Raw genomic sequence first — 16,428 nt, 5'->3', positions numbered from 1 at the left:
TAACACATGAAGCATAGACTTCTATGCAACCAGAGGAGTCGCCACCTGGTGGTCAGGAGAGAGAATGCAGCTTTAACACATGAACATAGACTTCTATACAACCAGAGGAGTCGCCCCCTGGTGGTCAGGAGAGAGAATGCAGCTTTAACACATGAAGCATAGACTTCTATACAACCAGAGGAGTCGCCCCCTGGTGGTCAGGAGAGAGAATGCAGCTTTAACACATGAAGCATAGACTTCTATACAACCTTTAAGTTATTTCACGACTTGAACGCCTGCAAGTCGGTAACAATGTGATTCTCTCCTCTCTAATCTATTTCCCAAAATGTTAAACTAGTCCTGACACGTAGCTGTTTGGTATTTAATATCTGGGGTGATTATTACAACCGCCACACAGCTCTCTGTGTTCTTAATTAGCTGCACTTTCATTAATCAACCACTGTGATTTGGCATCAGAAGCACAGATACAGCAGAGGCCCTGCAGCGTGCTGCTGCTCTACATGTACATTAAGTGGAGTTCACAGACCCGATACTACATATCGCCATAGCGACGTCATCACACAGCTTCAGGACAGACCCCCCCCCCCCCCCCCCCCCCCCCCTCCTCCCCCCGCCCCTGATTAGATGAAAGGGGTTAAAAAATCAATATGTCCATCCTCTCTGTCTGTACAGTATGTCACCCCCACTGTTTGTTGGCATTTTCATGGACAAAACATTTGACCAAATAAAACGGAGGTGATAGAAAATGCACGTCGTCCCTTTTTTTTTTTGCTTCCTTAATTTAGATAAAAACACATTTCTACTTATTGGATTGGATTTGACCTTTGAACTCCGTAATGTCCCGCTGCTATTTAAAAAAAAAAATGTACTCACCGGTGATTTAATCACATTGTGTTGCACGCTGCCTGATAACGAAAGGCACCTGGTTTATTCATCTTCATGAATCATTTAAAGACGAGTACATCCAACAACAACAACAACAACAACAACAACAACTACCGTGAGTCACTGATGACGCGGGCAGTCCGATTCAGACTCAGAGGAGAACAAACGCTTTCTGTTCTGGACCCTGCAGAGTTCAGGCGGCCCAAATGACACCTCGCTGTGTTCAGGTGACGCAATCCCATAAAACAAACCCTTCTCTAAGTGTACATAACATTATGGAGAAATAAAACCTTTTCACTCCGTTCAGCCATGTTGGAAATCTTTTAGACGACACTAGCTTGTGGGTCACATGACACAAGACCAAAAAAAAAAACGAAAAAGGTAAAGAAAAGCGTTTTATTCCCATGTTTTTTTCCCATAATGTTGTCAGAAACAAACACTTTTAGTGGACGTACATTGATGGTGAGGACTTCACATTGCATTACATTGCAGCCCGATTAGTTCTCCTTCAATACTTTGACCTACTTCTAAAATAGTGGTTTCCATTAGTCATGTAGACACAAAAACGTGGGGAAATAAGTTCCAGGTTGAAAAATGCTGCCGTTAGCTATTATTGTAAAAAAACTAAATAAATAACAACAATGAAATAAAAATAGAATAAATGCTCAAATGATGTGTCACTCTACTGTTGTTGTTTTGTCCTTATTGCTTTTTACTCTCTTAGTGCAACAAGTTAAGATATTAGCTCATTACTCTTGAATAAATGTTTCCTCTCGTGACGCTATCGCCTTAAAATGTGTGCAATGCTTAAAAAAACCTGCAGAACGAATGACTGTTGTCAGATGTCCTTTCTGCATAGCACTAAGTTAACATTGTGTTAAGCTTCAGGCTTCAGGTGTGTGTGTTTTGTCTCGCTGAGTTCAAATGTTGAACCTCAAAGGAAATCACTTAATTCAAAGAGAACAAAATTGAAGGTTTTGTCGCTCCTCTGTTACCTTTAGGCCCTTTTGGGGGGGGGGGGGGGGGGCTTCTTCCAGAGCCGGTAAAAAGCAGAGCGAGAGAAAAGACAGATGAAAAGAGGGAAAAAAATGTCAAAAGAAGATGGAAGCATTGAATTGGGAATGGGAGAGAGAGAGAGAGAGAGAGAGAGAGACACAAGAGGGAGATAATAAAAGAAAAGGGCGGTTATACAACGGGGAGCCTCAGAAGAGCAGCCGTCGGCGAGGTTCTGGAGTACGGCTGCTAAGATAACAAGGCAGGAATTATCTCCCAAAGTGCTATTAATAGCAGGCGAGTCTCATCTCGTCCCTCGGTGAGAGAGAGAGAGAGAGAGAGAGAGAGAGAGAGAGAGCATCCTGCGGCCCAGAGGCCCTGCTTCCCCCATTTTAACTCGTCTTTTTGAAAAGTCCATTTTTTCGACAGACGTTTCGACGACAGACTGGCGGTCCTTCTCCGTTTGGTGGTCTCGGACCTGCATCGCACGAACAAAGATGAAAACGATGTTTTGATGTTTTGAATCGCGACACGGACCCTGCGGTCGCTCTGCCGTCGGTCGAGATCATAAAACTTTTTTTTTTTTTTTTTTAAACAGGAACTACGCCACGTGGCGAGATCGTTTTTGGAGAAAAAAAAAATGAACTTCGATCCTCAAATCTGAACCTCAAATCTGAACCTCACGCCCCGAGCATCGCGGCTGAGATGTTCCAGGCTGAGGCTTTTTTTCTGTGGCGTCTCCTCACCTGGTTTAGCGGCGGTTTCTGAGGATCAGGATTAGCCCACATCCACCCCGGCTTCCTGACGTCAGTGTCACACTAACCCATTTTTAGGCCCTCTCACCTCCACGCTTTTCATTTCCAAGGGGAGTTTATACCCTGAAAGACAAGCCGTTTGCCTTCGGCCTGATAGACCTCATGGACGCCCGATGCCCGACTACATGTGTGATGTGTGTTTAGGCTCTTCTTACCACTGTTGCCTTTTCGCAGCAGGCTCATGATATCATGGCTGCTGGGGGGGGGGGGGGGGGGGGGGGGGGGGTGTTGTGTTAGGATTATAGTTTTGGTATTTTGGAATGTGTGTGCGCAGTGACACAGAGTTTATATGGAGGGATTCCTGATTCTGTGACTGGAGGTGATAATGACAAAGGTTATTTATTAATGACCTTTAACCTTTGGGTTCTGCGACAGCCGTTCACACACACACACACACACACACACACACAGATATTTGGGAGCATCACAAAGTCATAATGTGCTTGATGACGGTTTTATATGCTGATTCATCTATTTTTAGACTCATGATAGAGAGTTGTGTCCCTCCAAAAATAGTTTTTTTTGCATTTCCCCCACAGGGATTTAGACCTTGATGTTGGGAAATAAAATTCACATTAAAATACATGCGCCGAACGAACATTTAAATGAAAGAATACGGGGTGAAAAATCGAAAATAATAGAAAGGAAATAGAGACTTTTCATCGCAGTTAATTATTATCCTCTGGCGTCAATACATGCGTGTACCATGTGCTAATTGGCCCACTGCTTGTCTAAAGACATCTTGCTCCGAACAGATTAACTGACCTCATCATCACCTCTTTTCCTCTCCAGTAAATACGTCTCTTGAATAAAACTGAGCACATTGTGTGCAAATATAATGGCTTCATAATTGGTTTATTATATTTATTTTATGTAAAAACAAAAAGACAGACAATACGTGAGCATTTAAACACGGTTAGTACTGCAGCTAACTTCTTAATTTATTTAATTTACGTTTTCCTACTTTGTCATTTTGCATCACTCTCCTGAAACACGAATCGTTTACAATACTATGCTGTTAAAATAAACTTTTTTTTTTAATTATGCACGGTTTCAATGGCACAATTTAAATCCAAGTTTATTCTCACTGTGTAATAACATCTAATTTTAGAGTATAAAAAAATAAATATATATATATATATATATATATATATATATATATATAGATATAGATATATATGTGTGTGTGTATGTGTGTGTGTCGACCTTTCCTGTATTTTCCCTGCAGCTGGCCCTTTAACAAACTCCATCGCGGCTTTGATGGGGGTGAGAAAAAAAAAATGTGAATGAAATCCAACCATTCATAAAAATAGGTCCACCGCCGCGCTGTGATTGGCCGAACCGCAAACCCTCATGCATAATTAATTCGCCCCGGAGACGCCATTGGCTGCCGTACCTCCAACGGACAGGGCTCGCGCGGCCAATCGGCAGCGCGAGCCCTGTCCGTTGGAGGTAAGGCAGCCGCTCGAGCCCCCTGGCGGTGGGGGCGAGGAGGAGGAGGAGGAGGAGGGGGGCGAGAAAAAAGAACCGAGCGGGCCATTAACAGAAAGCTCAGTCAAGTTTTGTGAGTCGAAGAGGGCACATCGGCTCGTCAGCGCGCAGGCGATTACACGACACGTTGGGTTTTTATTTGCGGTGTATTTGAGGATATTAATACCATATTCTTTCCATATCGAGGACGTATAAATACACATACAAGGTAAGCTGCGGTATTTATTTTTTTCTTTGAAGCGCCGTTACGGCTGGATGTTTTTTTCTCTCGGCTTTTTTAGACAAACGAGCGCAACGCCATCTTATTTAAAGTTAAAAAAAAAAAAAAAAAACGTTTTTATAACTGCTTAAGTCTTCCGTATTTGAGCCCAAAGCGTGTGTTGTATCTCCGTGGGTACTAGCTTTATCTTATCGCTGCGGTCCGGCGACTGTTTGTGATTTTTTCTTTTTTTTTTTTTTGTGAATGGACGTCCTTTTTTTCTTCTTCTCCTTGTATCCTCTGTTTCCACACGGGTCGAGTTTCACTTCATTGAGTAAAACAAGGGAGGGAGGGAGGGGTGGGGGAAGGGAGGAGGAGTAGCGGGTGGGAGGTGTCGGGTGATCTTCGTACACCTCCACCCGTCACCCGTCCCCCGGCCGTTCCCCCAACTTCAAGCCGCCGCCGGAGCGCAGAACTTCGGCCGAAAATTAGCTGATTTTGACGCGTCGGCTCGCGGATGAAAAGTTTTTGAGTGAATTGCGCAGAACACAAGTTTGTTTGTTTTACTTTTTGTTTTTACAAACCGCAATACCTGCAAAACTGGTGGTAAAAACGTTTATTTTGGTGCGTTTAGAGACCATATGGCCTTTTTTACTGTTTTTATTGTTCCTTAGGTTCAACATAATTAGAATAATAGTTTTCCCAAATAAGGTACCCAAGTCAATGAAGTAACTTTTTTCCTCTTTTTTTAAATGCATGCACAGTCTCCAATTACCTTGTTTACTGTTTTCCTTATTGTACCTTTTGTGTGAGTGCACCAGAATAACACATAACTTCTCCTCCTGAGTACACTTCTAACGTAATAAGTGTAATATCTGCTTGGCGCGTGTAATAATTGCTGATTCTGCAGTCGTCGCCCTGTTAACAGGAGGATGGAGGAGTGAGTCGTATCACTCCGCTGAGGGAGATGTGAGGATGGAGGGCAGTGGCTTAGCCTTTTAGTAGTAGTAGTAGTAGTAGTAGTAGTAGTTGTTATTGTTGTTGTTGTCGCATTAAAGGGAAGTATTTGTCACAAGTGCGTCTGACTTTACAGTCCAGGTCTCATCGGCTCTCCGGCCTTCTACCCACAGTGGGACACTCTTTTCTACTCCACCCTCTACACGCTGATTATAGTGGAGCGGCGTGCCCCCGCAGATGGCCAGTGAGCAGTTATATAAGTGTAACAGACGTTGTGTTTACAGTGTGTGTGTGTGTGTGTGGCTCCCATTCAAATGGATCTGTTTGTTGGTTGAATAGCCGTCTGGAAGGAGACGGTGGTCTTTTAGTTGGATGCTGAAGGGGGAATGTGACGAGATGTGAACACAGTGTGGATCCCAACCGCTTTGACCCAATCTAGTGAATCAACAACAACAACAACAATGTGCCCACATTTCTTCTCAGTTTTATTGAATCTTGTGTTTTTTGTGTTTTGTTTTTCTTCCAGTGACCCCCCCCCCCCCGTGCGCTGTCGCTTTAAAAGCGAACACCTACCCCCCTCCCTTCGCCCCCCCAATATCAGACCCCCCCCCTCCCCCCTCCCCCACCCCCACATACAAAATCACACAGATAACATGGACGGATTCTATGACCAGCAGGTCCCATTTATGGTCCCACCCAGAGTAAGTGGACACGTGCCAGCCTCACACATCCACACGGCTCTATGTCGTGGATAGACACAGATCTCTGTACATTGATAATAATACACATCCATAACAACATCTTCTTATTCTTCTTCGTCCTCCCAGCAGCACAAGTCCCACGTGGAGGAGCCATCGCACCACAGGCCCCTGAACGACCGGAAGAGGAAGTTTGTGGACACCGAACTGGCCCAGGACACGGAAGGTAACGGTCGGCGGGCGTGCACGTCATGTCTTTCAGCGGTGACGTGGTGGGAAGCTCACACACTCAATGACTTTCCACCTTTTTTTTTTTTTAAATTTATTTCAGACCTCTTCCAAGACCTCAGTCAGCTGCAAGAGATCTGGATTGCAGAAGGTAAATAAAATCATGATCATTTTATTAGGAAAGGGATGTTTTTGTTTTCTAAACAAGGGGAACAGGACAAACAGTTTTAGGATTAAAGATTAACTCTGGCCAGAATGTGAAATATGGTCGTTTTTGTGTTTTTTAGTAATTAGAAGAGCAAAGTCCTGTTCATGAGAAACCGCTGACCGAGACCCATATTTGTTTTGCCTAAAAAGTCGCTCTTTTTTTTTCTCCTTCAAAAGAGACAAATATTCCAGCAGATTAGTTTTTTTTCCCCCCCGTCAGATTAAAAAAAGGACGACGTGCTCTTTTTATTTCTCACGTGCTTCGTTCTCCTCTATCTTCACAGCCCAGGTGCCTGATGACGAGCAGTTTGTCCCCGATTTCCAGTCGGACAGCTGTGAGTACCTGCTTGTTTTGTTCTGTGTTCATCTCTGATTATTGTGTGTGTGTGTGTGTGTGTGTGTGTGTCCTGTAGCTGCTTCTGTCATTATATCGGTGAAACCCGGTCACGGTGTGAGTGCGTCGGCCTGTTTTCTGGTCAGATTTTTGGGCAGACGTTCAAAACCTCGCTGGCAATTTATTCTCAGAAATCCTTCTTCGGCCGCACGCAGTCGGCATCTTCTGCTTTGAGGAAAGTGCTTTTTGAGTTCCTGTCCGTGACCAGATGTCCAGGTCCACCTCCCCGTTTTATATCAAAACATGATTTAAAAAAACATCCTGCCGAGGAAGAACACCATTCTTCAAAACACAGCTCTGGTAAAAGCCAGCTCTCTCTCTCGCTCTCTCTCCTCCATTTTGAGTTTAATCATCCGATTGGCATGGGGCACCACATGAGCCAAGCCCCTAATCTGATTTCACACTTTCCTGCACTCAGGCCCTGCTGCTGAAGTGGGCCGGATTCCAGTGGATGGGGTGGCTTCAGAGATGCCCGTTTCAGTGCTGCCTCCTGTTTCGTTTCTGCACATCACCTTCAGGCTGCAGCTGAGAGGATGTGTTTGAGTTACGACCAGTGGAGCATTGTTCCCCCCCTCTCCTCTCTTGGTTTATGTGTCCGTCTGATGCGTAGGAGGTGGAGACAGGGTGTGGTTGCTGCATGTCGTTGTCAGCGTGCTTTTAAAAAAAAAAAAAATCTTCTAAACTGACCACAAGGAAACATTTTATTGAGGTCGACGCATTGAGATTCATGTATTCCTTTTACAAGAGGCCCCCCCACCCACCACCCGAGGTCGGCCTCTACTGTACACAGTCGGCTCACTGCAAAGGTGCTGCTGTGGCGGAGTCCTTGACTTTGTGCTGTCAGAGAGTGTGTGTGTGTGTGTGTGCGTGTGTGTGTGTGTGTGTTGCGTGTTGCCAGGCTGCAGACCGTTCTCTCTCGGTCTAGAGACGATGCATGGAGCTCATGTCAAGGACAGAAGGGAGAAGGGAAAAAAAAAGATGCCTAATCCTTTAATTTATTTACTTTCCTCTCAAATCCCGAGCCATCGCGTTGTCGGCGGTGCACCGCGGCGGAGCTCACGTGCCCATTGTGACTCCGCTTCAGTCCATCAGCACTATTATTTGCCCCCTCCCCTCCTGCCAAAGGGGATCTAGTTTCTGCCCGGGCTATTATGTGGCGCCCCGGAAACTGCAGCCGATACGCAGAAAGCTTGCATCTCGCGTCTAATGGTTACAGCGCGGGAGAAAGGCAAATCATTCACCGCCATTAGATTACAGCCACGCTGATTCATGGGTATTGCTGTCGGCCCGCCCTAATGGGAGTCGCACGTGAAGTTTGATAGCTTCTGGTGCGTGCTGCGCTACCTAGCGGGGCCGGCTCGGACACGCTGTTGTTGTTTCTCAGAGCGGGCCGTCATTAGGCCGGATGATAAATTGCCACTAAGTGGCTCTGCCAGTCGAGGGAATATACGCGGGACGCTGTCCATGCGTCCATTTATCCATCAGTTCCAAAATGTGGTTAAGATAACTGCTGCACTTCTGTTTATGGCTTCAATTAGAGCTGATATCTGGAGTTGATCTAATGCACTCCACTGTGCTGTCTCCTCCTGTGCAGTGATGTTTCATGGCCCGCCGCCAGCCAAGATCAAACGGGAGCTGGCTCCCTCCAAAGAGTTCTCCCCCTGCCGCCAGGACCGGAGTCCCATGCCCTACGGAGAGAAGTGCCTTTACAGCTACAGGTATGTGGCCATTATCACCCCACCTGGTGCTGATTAGCCCTCCCCCACGGTCTGAAGGGGTTCTGACCCCGTCTCCTCCTCCACAGTGCCTGTGACAGGAAGCCCAGTCCCGGGTTCAAGCCATTAACTCCCCCGTCGACGCCGGTCTCTCCTTGCGGCCCCACCAGCACAGAACAGACTCCTCCTCCTCACCCCCACGTAGCCAACCCGACCCCGGGGTCGCACCCTCTGCACGTGCAGCAGCAGCAGCAGCAGCAGCAGCCCATAACGGCGAGCGCGGGTTCTCCCAACCAGCAAGCGCTCCCGGTCCACAGCCCGCCCTTCGTCGTGCCGTGCACGCCCATCAGCCAGGATGCCAACACCTTCACACCTGAGCACAGGTAAGATGCACCTCTCGATACGGGGGTGGCTTCCTTTTCTTTCTCCTGGCGTTACCTGATCACACATCTTCTTAGGTTCCAGCGGCAGATGTCGGAGCCATGTCTACCGTTCCCCCCGTCAGAGAGGCAAGGGCGCCCCCAGTTCCTGCACCAGCCTCCCAGCAGCAGCAGCAACAACAACAACAACAACAACAACAACAGTCTGCCACGTGACGGCCGGCCACCGTACCACCGCCAGATGTCGGAGCCTCTGGTAGCCGTGCCGCCCCAGGGGTTCAAGCAGGAGCTCATCGACCCGCGGTACGCGGAGCAGGGCGTCCCCGCCATGGGCCCCCAGCGGCAGGCTGCGTTCCACCCCATGGCCATCAAGCCGGAGCCGCGCGACTTCTGCTTCGATTCTGGTGAGCGGAGAAGAGCCGAGGAGAGTCCATTACCGCTTGAGGCGTGGAGTGTCTTTTGTTTGTTGTTGTTTTTTCCTGCATTTGCAAAGCGAGGAAGAAGTCCGATACTTCTGCCCGCGTGAAAAGTGATTTGTCTCGGGCTGTGTGAAAGTAGAGCGGAGCAGAGGGCGAGGAATGTGGTGGTGTTTGTTCTGGGCACTAACGCACGCCCGTGAGTTTTAGCATGCAGCAGAGGCCTGAGCCTCATTACACACACACACACACACACACACACACACACACACACACACACAGAGCCTAATCTGCATCGTTCCTCAAGAGTCACGCCAGTGAAGTAAAAGTGGGTCTTTTAGCTCAGCCTAAGCCTCCAAGGGCAAACAGTAAATGGGTCACCCAGCCAGGTGCAGAGAACCTCTTTGCTGAGCCTACCTGGAATAGATCTCTGCCAGAAGCCCTCAGAGGACTTAGTGACCTGCAGCAGGCCTGGAAGTTCTCCTCTTCTTCTTTAGAGAGGCGCACACACACACACACACACACACAAGGAGGCCGACCGGTGCCGGTCCTCTCCAAACCGTTCACAATGGAACCAGCCAGAGCGACTTGGCGGTGCATTTGTTTTCGAGCCTCCCCGCCCACACGCCCAACTGCTCTGATGCATTACCGCCCCGACTCTGGAACTTGTATTTTATTTATTTCTTATTTCTTTGAGCTTTTTTTCTTCTTTTTTTTTTCTTCCCCAGCGCTCGCTTAGCTCTCATTCCTTTCCTGCCTGGCGGGGGCGACCGGCTGGCCCCGGCCCGTGATGTAATGACAAATCCGCTTAGCTTCTTATGGCCTTTTTTTAAATACCTACGTCACGGAGGCCTCGTATCTCTGAGCGGATGGAAGAAGTGCACGTTCGGCCTCGGCGTTGGTGGTCTGCAGTCATTATTAGACAGAGGAGGAAGAAGAAGAATTATTTACTAGAATTATCCCTTTTTTTAAAACTCATTCCCTACATGCATGCTAAGACTTGCCGGTAGCTCTGCCTCCCTGCAGACTCTTTCCTTAAGTGAGGACAAGAGGAGACACAGAAGATTGATCTCTGGTTGCCTTATCAGTAGACAGGAAACAGAATAATGGATTGAGGGGGGGGGGGGTCGGTACTCGCAAACGAAAGACAGGCCTTGACCCCTCTGGGGGAGGGGGGGGGCCTTAACTCGATTGTCATTGAGATTTAATACAGCTACCATGGTGCTAATCTTGTTTAAAGGCTCGGTGGACATGCGAGGGATGTTGTGTACTGTGAGTGTACTCACAGTGAGCTGGGCTTTAGTCCACTGCTGTGTGTGTGTGTGGGGGGGGGGGGGGAGAGTGGGCATTTTTAAGCCCAGCTGTTGGCGCTGCAGATGAACGTGACGACCAGAGAAGCAGCCGCCATCTGTCTGTATATACATATATATATATATAATATATATATATATATATATATATATATATATATATATATACACACCGATATATATTTGCAGCGGTCCAAATATATATCTATCAGCTGCGAGGTGGATTTTGATGCATTTACACGACGGCGAGGATGTCTCTGGTCTAAATTTACACGCCCCTTCTATCTTTTTTGTTTACAGAAGTGCCTAACTGTCAGTCATCTTTTGGGAGAGCGGTGAGCTTCTACCAAAATAACCATGAAAGTAAGTCATTGTCTGCTCCTTTTTTGAAATTTTAGTTTTGTGCGTCTCCGATGTTCGATTTTTGAAAACGCCGCATTGGCGAAAGCCTTTTCGCGTGCAGCTCTTCGTCCTTCGCTCCACTTTCACCCGACGTTGACGTCTCTGCGTTGTTTTTCTGTCGTCCTCGCAGGCTTCTCCTTCGACAGAGATCCTCAGCTGTACTTTGACGACGCCTGTGTGGTCCCTGAAAGATTAGAAGGTAAGAAAACCTCTCGATGGCGAAACCCCAAGATCGCATGCAAAAGTACGCGTGAAGTTGGCTAGTCCAGAACCCTTCGGTCACCATCTTGCAGTGCTGACTCTCTCTCTCTCCCTCTCCCCCTGCTGTGCAGGTAAAGTGAAACAGGAACCCTCCATCTACCGCGACGGGCCTCCCTACCAGCGCCGCGGCTCCCTGCAGCTCTGGCAGTTCCTGGTGACGCTGCTGGACGACCCGGCCAACGGCCACTTCATAGCGTGGACCGGCCGCGGCATGGAGTTCAAACTCATCGAGCCCGAGGAGGTCAGTCCACGCCGTGCACAGCTGCACTCGTGTCTTTTTCCTACGCGTCTGTGCGGCTCACGGCAAATTCTTCTTTGCGCTCGTGTCCCCAGGTGGCTCGTCGCTGGGGCATCCAGAAGAACAGACCGGCCATGAACTACGACAAGCTGAGCCGCTCGCTCCGCTACTACTACGAGAAGGGCATCATGCAGAAGGTAAAGGCACGTCCACCCCTTTTCCTTTCCATCCGCCCTCCTATCAGCACGCGGGCTCCAATAGTGGAGATGGTGCCGTCTGGGAGACTCATTAGTGAATTAATGGCCTGCAGGCTCTTCTCCTATTATATATAGATTAAAATGGAGGGATGTCTTGAAGAAGTAGATGATTCCCTTCAGTCGAGCATCTGTAGAGGACATGACACCTCTTACAAACACGTGACGTCCTGCATGCAACCAGGAAGTATCGATCGGGACGTTTTTTTTGGTGTAAACGCGTTCTCTCGCCGTGTTTCCTCAGGTGGCCGGTGAGCGGTACGTGTACAAGTTTGTGTGCGACCCCGAGGCCCTGTTCTCCATGGCGTTCCCCGACAACCAGCGGCCCAGCCTGAAGGTGGACCCGGACAGCCTGCCGGGGCTGGACGACGACACGGTGCCCCTCACCCACTACGAGGAAACGGCCCCTTACCTGCTGGACACCATGGGGGAGCAGTGTGTGGCGGGCCTGCCCTTCCCGGACGGATACGGCTACTAACGGGTCCCGGAGCACGACACGCACACGCACATTTTTTAATTAAAAAAACACTCCCGAAAAAGTCTCTCGGCGGTCCCACTCTCTCTCTCTCTCTCTCAAAAAACAAAAAAATGATATCCAGAGATGGAAACTCGCCGAGCCGCCTGGAAGGAAAGCCTTGCCCACCCCCCCACCCCCCCCTTTGAAAACCTTCCTGAAACTCTGTGAGCTCCCGAGTTGAGAATGAATGAGGGGAAAAGCCTGCGGCGGCGAGAGGGTTGTGAAACCGCTGAGGGGGAACTGGACTGCAAAAAAAAAAAAAAAAGGGGCTGCCGTTGCTACGGAGACCAAACGAAGCGAGGTCACACTCGCGGCGCCATCTTTTTTTTTTTTTTTTTCCCTCCTTTGTACCAGACTGCAAGAGTTGGTTGCATTTCTGATTTTGTGACAATCTGCTTTTCTTAAAAACAATCAAGTAACCAGAGTACGAATTATTTAAAAAATAAATTAAAAAAATTATCAAATGAGACACCCTTAAATGCAGCACTATTCTATAGTTGCCTTTTTGGTCCCCGCCCCCTATTTTCATGTCGCCACATCTGAACTACAAGATCCGTTAAAGGGCTTTAATTTGCAAAAAACGGAATTGATTACAAAAAAACACATACACAACATAATCAAATATAGACTTCATTTTTAATTTTCTTCGTTTGAGACCCAGAACTCTCAGGTTTCTGGGCCGTTGGTTTGCTCTGGTCTCCGCTTCCCTTTCTCATCACTCGCTGGGTCCTCAAAGTTCATCATCAGAGATGATTCGCACTCCATCTCCTCCGCTTCAAAAGGGACGCATAAAGGGACGCATAAAGGGACGCATCTTCTCCAAGAGGCGTTGATAATTCATTAAAAAATATATATATTATTATCTCTGTTAAATGGTCCCGTTGCTCCTTTTTTTTTTTTTTCAGTCCGAGTGCTTGATGTTTTCTTGGCCGTGTACTAGTTCCTCTGATGCACCAGTATGGCAGGAGCATCAGGATGTTGCATGCAAAGTAAAAATAAAAATAAAAATAAATTAAAAAAAAGAGAGAAGGGCGCCCCTCGTGGTGGACGCCTCTCTGGCCGTCACACGGCGGAGACTTCTGCTTCTCTTTGCATGGCGTAACCGAGACTCTGCGTCCACTTACATATCGCTTTAAACTGTCTTTGGACAAGGAAGATATTTGTGGTATATTCTCTGCTTTTGTTTTGTTTTTTTTGTTGGTGTTTATTATCTATGTTTCTGAATGGGGCGGGGTGGGTGGGCGGGGAGCGAAGACAAACGTATATAAAGTATATATTTTTGCTATAAGGCTGCATTTTGTTTTGTATAGTTTAGCCTCCTAATAGACATGTACCTTTTTAAAACTAAAACAATCTCGATCCTTTACGACGCTACTACTGCAGACTGTTTCTTTGAGAGGCCTCGAGGTTGGAGAATGGATGAGAAGAGTGTATTATCTTGCCTGTAAAGTGTGTGTGTGTGTGTGAGTGTTTTTAAAGGCCGAAGTTCCACCAGAGGGATCCACTCCGGCCACGGGGACGGTCTGCACTTTTAGAGGCTTCAGTTTCCCCCCCCTCCTCCTCCCCCCCCCCCACAACGTGTTTTCTTACACTGCTGAGTTTATGATAATCTGTACTGGGTACAATAAACGCTCCTTTATGCTTCACTGCCTGAAGTCCTGGTGTGTTTCATAATCCCCCCCCCCCTCGGTCAGCTGACTGGCTGCTGTGGTCGTCTGGCACTGACTGCTTGACCTGGCTGATTTCTTGAGTCACATGCTTCCTTTCTGGGTAAATGATTTACTTTTTTTTTTTTTTTAACCTGCTGCGAATGGAAGAAGAAGAAGAAAAAAACAATCCCATGCGTTTCCTTTTCTTTCTTTTTAAATTTGTTTTTACCATCATGTATGTTGGGGTTTACATCGGGGGGGGGGGGTTAAGAGCCTCTTAGACGACGACGTTCAGGTTGCCGTCGACGCCACAAAAAAAACAAACGTATCGCCCGTTTTAATATTTATGGATTAGTTACACTTGCTCCATTATCCATCCATTATACGCACGAGAAGGAGAGAATGTTCTCGTGCTCCAGCGTGATTCACCAGTGAATAATTCACAGCTCGGCGCCGTAAAACCTTCAGCGAGCCCCAAAAGTACGGCTGTTGTGTGCTTATTTGAGAGTGGAATTATTCATGAGCGTAAGTATGAGACTTGACGGAGTAAGCCATTAATATTAAAATACCTTCTGTAAATGCGAGCCTGAACAATGGCTGCGAGGGTTAAAGTGCAGTGTGCAAGCCGAGACTTTGAGCTCGTGTTTTTAAAACTTATATATAAAAAAAAATCTGTTCAACATTCTCTTTTTTTTTTTAATGTACTTCGAACCAAATAAATAACGTTGGTATCTGATGTAATAGTTCTGGCACCAGGAGCCCCCCAGGCTGCTCCTGGTCTACTATCCGATCTTGAGGCCTGTGTGAAAAATATAGTTTTATATTACATGTTGGATCTAAGCTAATTTAATAATTGCACTTGCAAAGGAATTTGGCTTTGTGATTGGTGCATGACAGTAAACCGTGTAGCAGTAAGACATCATTTAAAAATGTAAAATATCAAGATTTACAATAGAATAACAACATTAAGAAATTATATATGTTTATATATATATATATATATAATATAGGGCATACAAATATATTTATATATATATAAATTCACAGTATATATTTATATATATATATACTGTATATTTATATATATATACATTATACATATTTATATATATATATATAAATTAATATATGCTGTGTGTGTGTATATACACACAGTATATACGTATATATTTTTCATACAGTGTGTATGTGATGTGTACATCTGAAGGTAAATATGTAGACATTAGTGGAAAAAGTCCTGCATTCAAACAAAAATATATATTTAAATACAGAAGATTAGCCAAAAAGTTTACTTAAAGTTTGAGTGAATGAAAGTACTCATAAAGCCAAACCGCCCATCAGCGAGTGAAGGGTTCATATTATATTATTGTATCACTATTTTCTTAAACCCTGTGGTTTGTCAAGGAGGAGCTACCTTTAATACACCGTGCATTATATTTCACAAACTGGTCTATCTATTAAAAGTAAAGCTCTCAAAATAAAAGTACAATACACCCTCTGACATTTGGTCGTAGAGGTACATAGTAATTGTTTCACGACCATCTTGTGATGTTTGTTTCAGTGAGCTGAGCCCTGGTCTCCAGTAACACCGTCTGCCTGGCAGGCCGCTTCCCATTGATTGAGAGGGCAGAGTGCCTTTGAATGCCATGAAAGGCCTTTTAGTGCACTCGTGGGAGCTGCTCTGCCCTGGTAGTGTGTGTGTGTGTGTGTGTGTGTGTGTGAGAGCGCGTATAGCCGCCGGCGCTCATAACATGTATACACGTTCATAGGCGTCCACTTCAGATGGACGCCTATGAAGAGTGGAGATACTGGTCGTCATGTTGGTGTAATGCATTTTTATGTCCATAACCCACTGTTTATTACACTTTGATAAGAACGAATCCTAAACCGACAAATCAAAATGTGAATATTCACACCTCGGCTGTGAATCCTCCGACAGACGCCCACAAGTCCTCTTGTCAAGATTCAGAGGGAACAAAGCATCACTGTCCCTGAACGCACCTTGAGGCGGTCCGGTGTTCTGAGCGTGGAAGTTCACCCGTGGGAACGAGTCCGCTCGACGCAACAACAACAAAAAGGCCAACCTGCTCGCTTTTCCAACTTTTTTAAACGCATTATATATTTTCTTTGTGAGCCTTGTTTGGAAAAGAAGCTCTGTGAGGCCGTGCTTCGAGCTACATGCTAACGTAGCATGCTAACGTCACATGCTACTGTTAGAATGTTAGCCAGGTTTACCGTCTTTGTGAAGCGTGTTAGCGTCTCAACTATACCTTTCATGTTATCTGTAGAAAACATGAACCAAAAACTGTCAAATTCATCTTGGACTTGTTTATTGTCCATTTTCCTGACTTTTTTTGGCAAATTAATTACACTCAAAATATGAGTGAGTGGTGGTGAGAGAGTAACTAATTGTTCTGGC

General features: G+C 46.4%; 1 protein-coding gene across 5 annotated transcripts; it reads left to right on the top strand.

Moving 5' to 3' along the window:
* Positions 1-4,175: 4,175 nt before the first annotated feature.
* Positions 4,176-12,385, top strand: etv5a (ETS variant transcription factor 5a). 5 transcript variants are annotated; one of them, XM_034562391.1, is made up of 13 exons: positions 4,176-4,392; positions 5,867-6,041; positions 6,168-6,264; positions 6,370-6,417; positions 6,758-6,808; positions 8,462-8,585; positions 8,672-8,965; positions 9,041-9,366; positions 10,989-11,051; positions 11,221-11,289; positions 11,423-11,592; positions 11,685-11,786; positions 12,088-12,385. In XM_034562391.1, exons 2-13 carry the CDS (start codon positions 5,994-5,996, stop codon positions 12,319-12,321), a joined length of 1,626 nt encoding a protein of 541 aa, XP_034418282.1. In that variant the 5' UTR covers positions 4,176-4,392; positions 5,867-5,993; the 3' UTR covers positions 12,322-12,385. The 5 variants fall into 5 exon arrangements, with proteins under 5 accessions (XP_034418282.1, XP_034418280.1, XP_034418285.1 ...); XM_034562389.1 differs by having other exon boundaries at positions 4,193-4,392; positions 11,685-11,792; XM_034562394.1 differs by lacking the exon at positions 5,867-6,041 and having other exon boundaries at positions 4,193-4,392.
* The last annotated feature ends 4,043 nt before the right edge of the window (positions 12,386-16,428 follow it).

Source organism: Cyclopterus lumpus, chromosome 21 (genome assembly GCF_009769545.1).
Source record: "Cyclopterus lumpus isolate fCycLum1 chromosome 21, fCycLum1.pri, whole genome shotgun sequence".
Taxonomy (NCBI): domain Eukaryota; kingdom Metazoa; phylum Chordata; class Actinopteri; order Perciformes; family Cyclopteridae; genus Cyclopterus; species Cyclopterus lumpus.
Note: the sequence above shows the minus strand (reverse complement) of the source record. Positions and strands in the feature narration are given on the sequence as shown.